General features: G+C 42.8%; 1 protein-coding gene across 1 annotated transcript in view; it reads right to left on the reverse strand.

The window, feature by feature from the left end:
• Window positions 1-7,239: 7,239 nt before the first annotated feature.
• The window catches only part of Bcar3 (BCAR3 adaptor protein, NSP family member), a 106,758-nt gene continuing 101,400 nt past the window's right edge, over window positions 7,240-12,597 (reverse strand). The window contains exons 10-12 of the mRNA XM_087897610.1: window positions 12,317-12,428; window positions 11,874-12,086; window positions 7,240-7,860 (exon numbers count right to left, since the gene is read on the reverse strand). Of these exons, the coding sequence (XP_087753736.1) occupies window positions 7,682-7,860; window positions 11,874-12,086; window positions 12,317-12,428 (504 nt within the window). The 3' untranslated portion in view covers window positions 7,240-7,681. The remainder of the gene's footprint in view (window positions 7,861-11,873; window positions 12,087-12,316; window positions 12,429-12,597) is intronic.

A 12,597-nucleotide genomic window follows, 5' to 3' on the forward strand; every position in this document is an offset into this window, starting at 1 on the left:
GGAAAAGAAAATGCGCAGAAAGAGAACATTTGCTGCAGTTAGTGACACATTATTGATAACTTTCAGGAAGTCTAATTTCAGAAGAGTCATCTCTTAAAAAGGCAAGTGCTCAACCATTACTGCAGGTTTTTAGAAGCCCAAAGGAAATAAAGCTTCAGTAGAGATTCTGGGCAGTGAGAGGCTGAGAGTTTTAAGATGATGAAAATTGAAAGATCAGTATAAAATTTGGGAGTAGACACATGCAAAACAATGAAAACAGCAGCAAAACTTCAAACATTACAGCTTCAGATGAACAAAAGTTGTTTGTGTGCTGTTTTCCTTAGGGTGTGTGTCGGGGGGACGTCCAACAATAAAAAAGGCTTCTAACTATCTGAAAAGAAGAGCCCAGCCTCTTTAGTAGGATGTCACAGTGTTGGCGTTCTCTAGAGAACTGAACTAGAACAGAACTGATCTATAATACTTATTACTTATTACAAGGTGATTCATTAGAGTGACTGTTGTTTGTTTTTCAAGACAAGGTTTCTCTGTGTAACAGTTCTAGCTGTCCTGGAACTGTCCTGTTTGGTCTTTTAGCCCAAATGGGTCTCGAACTCAGAGATCCACCTGCCTCTGCTTCCTGAGTGCTGGGATTAAAGACGTGCACCACCACTGCTTGGCTCATTAGAGTGGCTTTATAGTTTGTGATCTGGCTAGTCCAGCAGTGGACATCTCGGTAGTGAGGCTAAGAATCCAATAGTTTTTCAGTGACTGTTTCAGCAGGTCTTTTGTTTCTGTTGGGATCCTCAAGCGATAAGCTCTAATACCAGTGAAGGGATGTCTCAGCCTCGGGAGAGAGGAACTTGCCAATGAGAATAAGGGCACACAGGCAAAGAGCAACAGCTTCTTCCTATGTCGTCTATGTGATTGCCGCCAGGTGTGGCCCAGATTTTGGTTGGGCCTTCCAACCTTAAATGATCCAGATTTAGGGTGAGTCTTCCCAGATCAAATGGTCCAGTCAAGAAAACCCTTCACTGTGGTGCCCAGCTGCTTGGATTTTAGTACTCCAAATGTAGTCAAACTGACAGTCACTGTCTTCAGTTATAGAGGTCATAGAAAGTAGAAAGGTACCAAGAGATTTTGGAGAGTAATTTCTGGAATGTTGGAGAACAATCCTTAAAGTTACTACATAAGGCCAGCTTTCAGGAGAAATTTAATAGGAAACTGACTTACGTTCTTATGAAATTAAGGCCTCATTTGGTACAGATGAAGAAGTCTAAGACACACATACTGTCCTGATTTCAGCACCGAGACAAGAGTCCTCATTTTTGTGAGATGCTGTAGACTACGAATGGGAGTTTTTGTAACAAGCTGATTTGGTAACCCAGAATGTCAACCCTGAAGAGAGTTTCTAAGGACCACACTGAAGAAGCATCTGTCATGCGATTCAACAAGTGGAGAAACACCATCACCACCTCTTCTATGAAGAACCATTATCTTGAATTTAGGTTTTGGTTTCCTAAATGGTTCATTGTATTTTGGTACCCTGAACAGATGATTCTGTAGAGATGCTCCATGTGAGCAGAGCCGATGTTCGTGCTATATACACTCATGCATAGCTGTAATGAAGTGTTAAATGTTGACTCTCATGTTGCTCAGTGGGAGGAGTAACCAGAAAAGTCATAAAGTGAAGCATTAGGTCCTTGCTCCTGTCGTCACTCAGCCCTTCTGGTTGTGAACACGGGACACAAAGCTAAAGTTTACTGTGGTTTTCTTCTTCACATGTTGAGCTACACTGTGAAGAAAGTGTATCCTAAACCCTTGAATGGGAGATGCCTTACTCTGTTCGCCCCACAGAGAAGTTCCAAAAGGCTGGATATCAGCTTGGGTTGCAGGCCCCTCGACAATGCAGTAGTGCCCCCTTAGAATGGTCTTAAAATCTTTGCCTTATTTGGTAACTTAATCTGTGCAGTGTTCATTTAAGTATGAGGAAAGGGACTCTTGTCTACTTAGAAAGGAGCTCTTTGAATGACACAGCACAGCTGTCATGTTCTCCTCTGCTGGGTTGGTCTCCAGAATATTATCTGTCTCCCTCTGCTGACCCACTGAGAAGACCACGTGGTTGTGACTCAGAACTAGAGGAAACCCTAGTAGAATTGCGCGGTCTATTATTCTTCAGCCCCCTTTCCCTCTGGCATTTCTCCTGCACCACAGCATCTGTTTGACAGTCCACTGGCTTCCTGATGGTCTGGTGTAAAAGTGCAGTCTGGGTGTGGAATGAGACAAGACTCAAGCAGATCAGCAGTCTCCATCCCGTTGCCCCCTTGGTCTACTCTGCTACGCTCTGGCCATTGAGTCAGCACAGAGATGGGGTCTGGAGGCATTGCTGCAGGGCTTCTCTCTTCAGGGACAGAAGCACATTAGTACATTCATGAATTCAGAGGATGAAGTGACTGGAAAATGCAGTTCCTTCTATGGAGTCACGGGAGGGCCATGCCTTACGCTGACTGTTAGAAACAGGAGTCCACTACCCGCTAGAGAAACAAAGGATCTGAACACTATTGGCAGTTTGGAGTACTTTTACCTTTATGTAGTTTTATTATGTAGTTTATTGGAGAAGTAAAACAACTCATTTGGTTTGTGCATTGGATTATATACATATTTGTGTATTATGGATATAATGTATTAACAGCTCTCTTGTTACTGATTTTCACTCGAGGTTTATTGTGAGATTATCCACATACATAGTTCATTTTACTGTGTATAGTAAAATTTACCCATCATTTTGGTGGACATTTTTGGTATTTCCTGAACTTTCTTTTCAAGTGTTGCTTGAGAATATTCACATGTGTATTTCCAGCACAGAAGTTTCTCTGAAATCCACACCTAGAAGTGGAACTCCTAATGTATATGTTTGTGGGGGTTTGAATGAGAATGGTCTCCATTGGCTCGTGTATTTGTATGCTTGGTCCTTAGTTGGTGAACTCTTAGGATTGGGAGATGTGGCACTGGGGATGGGCTTTGAGGTTTTAAAAGTTCACACCAGGCATAGTCTCTCTCTGCCTACAACTTATGAAGCAGGTGTGAGCTCTCAGCTATTGCTCCAAGCATTATTCCCACTTGCCTGCCACTGCGCTTCTGACTGTGATGGTCGTGAACTCACCCTCTGAAACTGTAAGCAAGCCCCCAGTTAAATGCCTTCTTTTACAAGTTGCTTTGGTCATAGTGTCTGTTCACAGCAACAGTAACTAAGACGGTGATAAATTAATCTTCAGTTTTAAAAATAATGCCACATTTAACCTCCAAAGTTACTGTAGTTTTTCATTCTAATAATTTCTGTGTGAGGATTACTTGTTCTACATCCTGTCACTCTTGTGAGTCAGGCATTCTCTTCTGTCAGTTCAGAAGATGTCAAGGTTCATTGTAGTTTGGGTTTTCTTACTCTTGTGGGGCATGTTTACATGTTTACTGTGTTTCCCTTTCTATGGAAAGCCCATTTTTATCTTTGACCTTTCTTTCCCTTTGGTTGGTTGTCTTTCATGGGAATGCTTATGTATTGAAGATGCTAATTGTGTCATTTATTTGTGTAGCACACCACAGATAGATATGAAACATAGATACCTAGTTTTGACCCAGACATTCTCACGGGTAGCATTTATCTGGAGACTTGCCTGGAGCTAAAGGTTCTTAGGTTGTTGATAGGGTCCAGTTTGTTGCTGTTCTCTGACCATAGGTTTACCGTGTGGACCTCTGTCCTGGGACACTGTCAGTGTAGCATCTTAGAGGGAGTGGTCCAGGAGAGTGAAGAGCAATGATGGAGACCTAATTTTGTGCCCTAATGTCAGGTGTGACATAACGTTTGTCCTCTGCTTGTGAGCACAATGACCAATCCTGGCATAGTGTGAGTGGAACAGTACATGGTTGTTAGTAGCAGAGGGCAGGGAACATTGCGGCCCTCTCAGAGGGTGCCTTTCATACCAGTCTTTCTTCAGTTCTGTGTTGGTTCTTTCCCACATATTCTTTTGATGAGGTCCATTTTAGTTCATATCAACTACTTGTTCATAACTTTTTTTTCTTTTATCTACTGTAAGAAAACTCCTTAATTAGGTTGGAAAAAATAGCTCAGCAGTTAGGATCATGAACCGCTGTTGTAGAGGACTTCAGTTGATTTCTTTGAACCCTCATCTACCTATAACTCACAACTACCTATAACTTCAGCTCCGGGGATCAGATGCTCCTTTCTGCTGTCCATGGGCATACATTCAAGTGCACCCATCCCCCCACCCACACACACAAAATAAAATCTTAGAATTCTTAGTTATCTAAAGTAAAAAGAGTATTCTGTGTTCTTAAAGTGCTCCCTAGTGAGCTTTTCTATCTAACAGAACAAATATGTTCACCCTACTTCCGTTCTTATTCTGTGTGTAGATAATCTGTTAAGTAGGGTAATCTGTTAATTTATAATCTGTTAAGTAGGATATACCAACCTGGGATCACAACCAACCAATATCTTGGTTTTTAAAGTTTTGCTACAAGACCTGTATGGGAGAACAATGGCTGCAGAACCTCACTGAAAGGTACAGTTTCTCTTCAGGTTGTATGAGAAGACAGGCGTATTTTGTGGTGTGGTGGTTAAGGTTAGGTGTCAATTTGCCTGGGTTAAGAAACCGCTAGAACACTGGAGGGAAAGTCCTATTACTAGGCATGTCTGGGGTGTTTCCAGAGCCTGGCATGTGAGCTGGTGGGAAAAAGTCAACCATCAGTGTAGATGGGCACTAGTTGGGCGCCAACCTACACAGAATGTAAACAACAGTGGATGCTTTTCCTGCCCTTGAACTTACTCCTCCTTTGGCCTTTGAACTCCACTACTGGTAGCATAGACTCCCAGGGTCCTGGGCGTTTGCTCTGTACTGAAAATTACACCCTTAGTTTTCTTGATTCTGAGGCATTTGGAGTTTGACTGAGCGAGGCTACAGCCCTCCAGGGTCTCCAGTTTGCAGATGGCCTGGCATGGGACTTCTGGTCTCCATAATCAAGTAAGTCAGTTCCTTTACTAACCTCCCCATCACTATATAAATATGTTGATTCTGTCTCTGGAGAGCCAGAATATATCTGGTAACCAGTTTTGGTCCTCTTTTTTTGCTGGTAAATGTTCTCCTCAACCCTGTTTAATAAGTAGGATCCCTGTTTCCTGGAGGCAGTTCAAGTTCACTACGGTGGGCAGATCAACTCACTGTAGGTGGCGCCACCTCAGACAGGTGGTCCTGAGTTGTGTAAGAACACAGAAGCAAGAAGCAGGCGGTAAGCATCGTTCCTCCATGACTTCTGCTCCACGTTCTAGCTTGGAGGTTCTGCATTGAATTCCTGCCCTGGCTTGCCTTGCTGACAGACTAACCTATAAGCCATTTCCAACCCCTTTGTTTTATCACAAGAAAAAGCAAGCCAGGACAATGTACTTAAGATGACCATGTTAGAGTGTAGTATCTATAACCAGGCAGTCAGTCCTCCAAGTCTATTTAATATCGTGAAGAAAACTTGGTGTGCTTTAAATACTTGGGGAAACAGACCAGGCATGGTGGCACACACCTTTAATCCAAGCATTTGGCGGCAGAGGCAAGTGGATCTATTGTAAATTCAAGGCTGGTCTGGTCTACATGGTGAGTTCCAGGACAGCCAAGACTACATGGTGTGTTGGACTATAGTGCCCAAACCGAGAAGGAGTCGCCCCCAGAGACCACCTCATACACCATATCCGATGCAAAAGCATGAGGATTTTATTAATTCTGTCATGACAGGGTCCCTCAGCATTCGGGAAGCCGAGAGACCCCGACTAGCTGATACAGTCTACTTTTAAAGGAGAAGGCCCCATAGAAACAAGAGGGGTTTTTCCTTGACCATTATGATTGGCTTATTCGAAAAGGGCTAATATCAATAATTGACTGGAGAACTATTGTCAGATCAGATGAGGTAAGAGGTCATTTTGACCCCGTTTCCCAGGGGACTGAGTCAAAACATACGTGTATGGGTAATTGTTCAGGAACTGAGTACGTGCATGTGTAGCTGTTAGGTCCTTGGTTCCCAGGGGAGGAGGGGAAGCACTGAGGCACAGAGGCTGAGAGGGTTTGGAATTGTCAGAAATGGCTTCAGAATTGTCTAAAATCTTACAGGTGAAGCCCTGCCTCAAGCAAAAAAGATAGGAAAACAAATAGGTAAATGCTAGATAGTTGATTATAGAAGACTTTCAAATCTTGTATTACAAAATTTTTACAATGGAAAAATGGAGACTATTTAAATATTAGACATTATTCTTTTGGGGAAGTCAGAAACCTAGAAAATGAGCCTGTAAGATTTGTGTATCTTCTAGAGGAAATGACTGGTTCATATGCTTTTTCTGTATATTATAGTTGATTCAGAGTATAGCAAATACTATATATTCTAAAAATATTAGGGTTTGCCTTCACATGGAGATTCTTAGGTTTATTGGCACGATGTGGTGGGAATGTCCCTTAGACACTCATGTATTTGGGAAGATCACAAAGGTCTTGCTGGAGGAAATACATCACTGGAGTGTGGGCTGTATTTATAGCCACACCCTACTTCCTGTTCTTGTTCTGTGTGTAGATGAAAAAGATTGGGGCTTCCTGTCACCATGATGTTCTCTGTCCCTCTAGAACGATAAGCCAAACTATAATGTAAACCCTTTCTCAAGTTGATTTTGGGCACAACAAAAACTAACTAATATAAAGGGGCTAAGGGCTACCCAAGGAACTGTGAATTGGAAAGCATTGCTCCAAGTGTGTCTGGAGAGCTTTCCTGGGGAGCCAGTGTGGTAGATCGATTGTGTCACGACGTAGAATTCCAAGGCCAGGTGGTGGTGGCACACACCTTTAATCCAGCACTCTGGAGGCAGAACAGGCGGATCTCTGTGAGTTCAAGGCCAACTTGTTCTACAGAGCGAGTTCCAGGACAGGCTCCAAAGCTACAGAGAAACCCTGTCTGTAAAATTAAGAAAAAAGAAATAGAATGGCAGCTGACATCTGGGTGCACAGTCCAGCTGTTGGCTAGCACTTTCCCTGGAGTTTGAACCTAGGACATTTGAAGCAGGACTTCACTTTGGCTTACATTCTGTCTTTGCAGTAGAACCCTTAGATTTGCAAACCACTTTTGGTTTAATATGGGAATCGGGAAGAAAGAAAGCTTCTTAGAATCCAGGAGTTAGAATTATCATGCTAAAGTGAGTCAACACTAAAGAGACAGGATACAGTCGTTTCACAAAAACATATATTTCCACTCATGACTATTTACAGTTTCATAGTCAAAGAATATCATATAACTGATACCTTCTGCAAAGCTTCATGCTTTTCTTTTAAATGCCTCTATTTACATTTATATGACATGGAATTAAAACTAAGATGGTCAAATACCATGATTATTAAATAACCAGCAACACAGCTATGACTTTTTAAATTTGCTGATCAACATTAGCAATAGTTATCTTAATAATAAATTACCATTCATTTAAAAATCAGTAATTTTAAACAATTCATATAAATAAGTATGCTCTGTGCAGTTTATACATTTAATATCCTGTGGATATTAAAAGCTTGTGTCTTCTTAGATTTGCACATTACTTTATAAGATGATGAGCATTCCCAGCAGGACTGGAAAAGCTTCAGGTAATGCCCCAAGGTCTCCTGGGTGGTTCTCAGAGCTCAGCCTGCTTTACAGAAGGAGGTTCCAGTTTGCGTGAGAGGGCTGTTAAAATCTGGTTGAACTTCTCGTATCTCTCCATCTGGTTGACTTCGGCACCCTTGCTGCCCCACAGCAATCGCATCTGAAATTCAGTCTTCAAGATCTCACTCATTTCTTCATCCGGTTGAAAATCTAATCAAAATAAAGCAGGTAAGTTTGGTTCTGCCTCAGAGGGTTGAAAGTGGGCGAAAGCTATCCTGTGCTACGTGCGGTAGAGTTAAATGAACTTCCTCCTCTCTAGAAAAATTATTACCTCCTCATTTGACTAGCTTCAAAGAACTCACAAGCCTGTGTCCCATTTGAGGAGTGTTGGCTAGCATCTTGTCTGCATTTGTAACAACTTTACTTGCCATATGATTCAACTATTTTAGCTGTAAAGTTTGATTGATGCTAGTAAATTTATCATTTTAGGATACTTTCTTCAGCTTAGAAAGTCCCTAGTACTTGCAGGCAGCTAGCCTCTGTTTCAGCCCCTGTCCTAGAGAACCACTGAGGAGCTCTGCGTCTTTAGGGGTTTGATAGGAATGGAATCATGTGATATCTTATGCACTGTCAGGCTTCTTCAACTATGTGTGAATGGTTTTCAAATTGTTCTGTGTATGGTGTGTTAGCAATAACACATTTTGTTTAATTGTTGATTAATAGGCATTTATGCGGACATACCCATTCACTGATGTACTGTGAGCAATGTCAACATGTACAAGCCCGTGTGGACATTCATTTGTCATACAGTAAGCATGTGTTTACTCTGAAAGAACTAGTCATAAACTCTTCAGTTTTATATTCACTCTTAACATATGAAGAGTCCAGCACTGCATAAATCAGGATTGGTGGCTCCCATATATCTATAATCCTAGAATTTGGGAGGTGGAGGCAGAAGGATCAAGAAGTTCAAGATCATCCTTGGCAAGGAACCAAATTTGAGGTCATTTGGGATCTATAAGACCCTATCTCGCAAACAGTGGGATTTCTTTTCTTCCGGGTGTTATTCCCACATACTGCCCTTCTGAGCAAACCACTTTTCCTGAGTGTTCATGGCATGCTCTGCACTTGCCACTGTGTGCAGACACACCTGTTTCCATGCCTCGGCCCCTTGAGGGCCACCACTTAGCTCGTGCAGCACACACCGCAGCGGTGATGAATGTTTATCAGTCTACTGAGGAAGCTGCTTCCTTCTCCAGAGCTTAAGGAGAAAGTTCAGTTTACACACTTTCCAGGATGTGTTCTGGGACTCTTGGAGCAGGCATAACTAGGAAGGAAGAGGCGCACAGACAATGAAGTCTGGATAAAACACCTTGTGGTGGCTACTGCCTTCCCAGGTGGTAATGGTGCACATTCTTCTTGACGCTGCCTTTTATGTATTCTCTCCCTTGATAGAGCACAGAAGAAGAGAAATGCAGGGCCCCTAAGTCATCTGGAATTGCAGGACGTAGTTTGGTATGGGAAGACGGCTCAATCAGAAAAGCGCTTGCTGTGTGAGTACAGGCCTAAGTACAATCTCCACGGCGCACTTTATGACACATAAGAGCTCTGACAGGATTAATACCCAGAGTATACAAAGAACTCAAAAACCAGTCAAGGAAACAAATGACCCAATTTTAAAATGTGCCATGGAGTTCTCAAAAAAAGAAATAAAAATGGCTAAGAAATACCTTAAAAGTGTTAGTTCACTATCCTTAGCAACTAGGAAAATGCAAATTAAAATTACTTTAGAGATTTTATTACCCATTACCCTAGTCAGAATGACTAAGATTTAAGAAAAAAAAAATGCTTACAAGGATTCAGGGGAAAGGAAACACTTATTCAGTGTTGGTGGAATTGTAAATTGGTGTAGCCGCTATGGAAATTAATGTGAAGAATTCTCAAAAAGCTAAAAATAGATCTCCCATATGATCCAGCTATACCACTCCCTGGCGTATGCCCAAAGTATTTGACATCCTACTACACAGATACTTGTTCAGCCATGTTCGCAGTAGCTAGGAAATGGAAATAACCTTAGTGTCCTTTTGCCCGATGAATGGATAATGAAATGTGGTATATATACACTGTGATTCTACGGAACACTATTCAGGGGTGTATATACACTGATTCTGTGGAACACTATTCAGTGGTATACTCTGTGATTCTGCAGAACACTTCAACTGTAAAGAAAGTGAAATAATGAATTTTACAAGTAAGTAGACAAATCTAAGAAATACTGTTCTCATGAAAAGAGACCGTGGTGGGTTGTGTGGGGAGGTCTAGAGAGCAGACAATAGGACACAGGTGCTATGAAGGGGGAGGGGGTGCTCTATCCTTTCTCCTACCCCATTCCCAGTTAAAAGACATTAAGAATGAAAAAGCTATAGAGAAACATAGTTTGTTTACTTATGTTAGTGTATTGTGTAATTTAAATGAAGTTATGCCACTGGGGGTGGTAATGCTCCCCCTTAGAGTCATAGTCAATCCAACAGAAGCCCCAGTGCCAGGCATGGGAAACTCCTTTGAGTCTTTAACCAAAGGGGCTCAAGAGACTCTCAGAACTTGAGGGTAAAATCCTAATGCTGAAGATGCCACATACTTTAGACACAGGACCTTGAGGAGTCGAGTTGGGACTGCCCTGGAAGCCTCCACCCTGAGGAATGGCTCTCAGCACCTGCAGTTGCTATGCAAGTTGCCAAGGGAGATACACAACCAATAGTCCTACTCGGCTGTAAGCCCTGTGAGCCACAACTATGGCTATTACAGCAAGGGTTCAGAAGTGGCACTTATATCTTGGAGGTTACCAATTGGATTTAAGACCCACTCAGTAGAAGGGAATTCATGCCTGGTACTGTAAACCTAGCCAACTACTTGTGGCTGATGAGGTCAGGGGAGAACACACTACTATCGCTTTCCTAAACCACTATAATTCCCAAGTGCATTCTACATATCTACGCTTACACCCACAGACAGGTGTAGCTTGCGCCCCTCATCAAAGCAGCTGCTCTCTGCTTTTCAACCAGCAGCAGAAATCTCCAAGTGGTCAAAGTGCAGAGAAAAATTTACTGTGGACGGCCCATCTCCCGGTTGACAATCTACAACTTAATCTCTGCATCTAAGGCTCAGGGAACATCAAGGAAGAAGGACCAAGGTATAGGTTATGTGGTACTGTCTTCTACATACAATAGGAGTTGCACTCAGGAAATCTCAAAAATAGGTCCTCTACCTAGACCTGTCCAGTGGCAACACCAGCTGACATCTCAAAGTGGATGGGAGAAATTTTACAAGGCCCTACCCCTAGATGAAGTGCTATAAGTAATTAATGGCTACTGAAAGAAGAGTCAGTTCCCTCAAGGGACAGACTCCCTGATAGGTTATCCAATCCCAGTTGGTCATCCCTACCATATGGACATATGAACAACACAAAGTGGACTCATCAGATATTTATATTTAATGATATTAAATATGATATTTATAGATGCAGGTGTGTGTGTGTAACAATAATTGAAGTGGTCGATATAGGGAGACAGAAAGTGAAGGTAAGTGATAGAAATTACATAAATACAGTACTCATGAAGTTCTCAAAAAAGAAAAAAAAAAGTTGACCATGGTCAACTGGATGGCTCAGTGGTTCTGAATGTGCGCGACTGTTGTAGAGGACCTGAGTTTGTCTCCTAGCGCTATGTCAGGTGAGCTGTAACCAGCTCAAGAGCATGACACCTCTGAACTCCCTGTGCACCTTCACTCATGCTATCTACACACCTGCATAGAGACACATGCAATTTAGAATAATTTCTTTTAAAGCCAGGCGAAGTATGTACCGCTAACCCCCATGCTGGGGAGACAGAGACAGAAGGCCCCCTGGGACTTGTCCAGCTAGCCTAGCCCCCATAGTTAAGTTCCAGGCCAGTAAGAAATGCTGACGCAAAAGAGGGTGTACGGTGCCCTGAAGAAAGACATCTGAGGTTGACCTCTGGCCTGAACATGCACACACAATGACACCCATTTTGGTTTTGTGTGCTCTTATATTGAACTAGGGAGTAACGAGCAATGACATAGGAAAGGGAGTGTCCTCACCTTAATCTCTTCTCGTTGGTCATTTTTCTAGCTGACGGCATCCATGCCCTTTCTCTTACTCCTTCATTCTAATTCCCAGAGAGAGGATTCCAGAAACAAGATCCTACCTGCCAGGATCCTCTCAGCATTCATCCTGTAGCTCTCGGAAGCCTCGGCCATGAATCTGGCTGTCGCCAAGTGGTTCAGCATAATTTCACAGCTCTCGTCATTTTTTTCCCACATGTCAGTTCCTTCGAAAGTGACAGTCTGGCGTTCCATTAAGGTCACAAGAGGCATCAGCAGTGGGACTGATACACTGCTTGGCGGGACATGTGTGGACTCTGAGGAGCAAGGAGGGAAGTTCCACATCATGTTTTGTTGACAGTTAATTACAAACCAGCTGACTGTGTTTCGTGTAGCAATTGGCAGTCCATACATGCAATGCCATCGTGTGATTATATGACCGGGGGAGCTCGATGGCAGGGTCTTATGTGCCCCATTTAAAGCTCTGACAACAGACTAGGAACCACTTCCAGAGCAGCCCCGGCACTCTCTGCCCTGCTGTGCTCACCTTTGCCTTCGTGCAGGATTTTGCTGAAGGGCTTCAGCTGCTTCTCATAGAGGATGGCTGTTTGGGTGTAGTGGTGCCGCAGAGCGGTCCATGTCTTTTCTAACCTTGTGATCTGGAAGGAGGAAAGGTTATTGTTTCAGAAAGCCTCTTCCTAAAAATTGCCTTTCTGCTTCAATTTTGGAGTAGGTGATAGATGTGCATGACAATGTCAGAAGTGGTTGTGCACTGAGAGAGAAACATGACCCCTTTATCCTGTTCTGCATGGTTCTGATGGCCCATCC

The sequence above is a fragment of the Myodes glareolus genome, chromosome 17, assembly GCF_982192425.1.
Source record: "Myodes glareolus chromosome 17, mMyoGla1.1, whole genome shotgun sequence".
Taxonomy (NCBI): Eukaryota; Metazoa; Chordata; class Mammalia; order Rodentia; family Cricetidae; genus Myodes; species Myodes glareolus.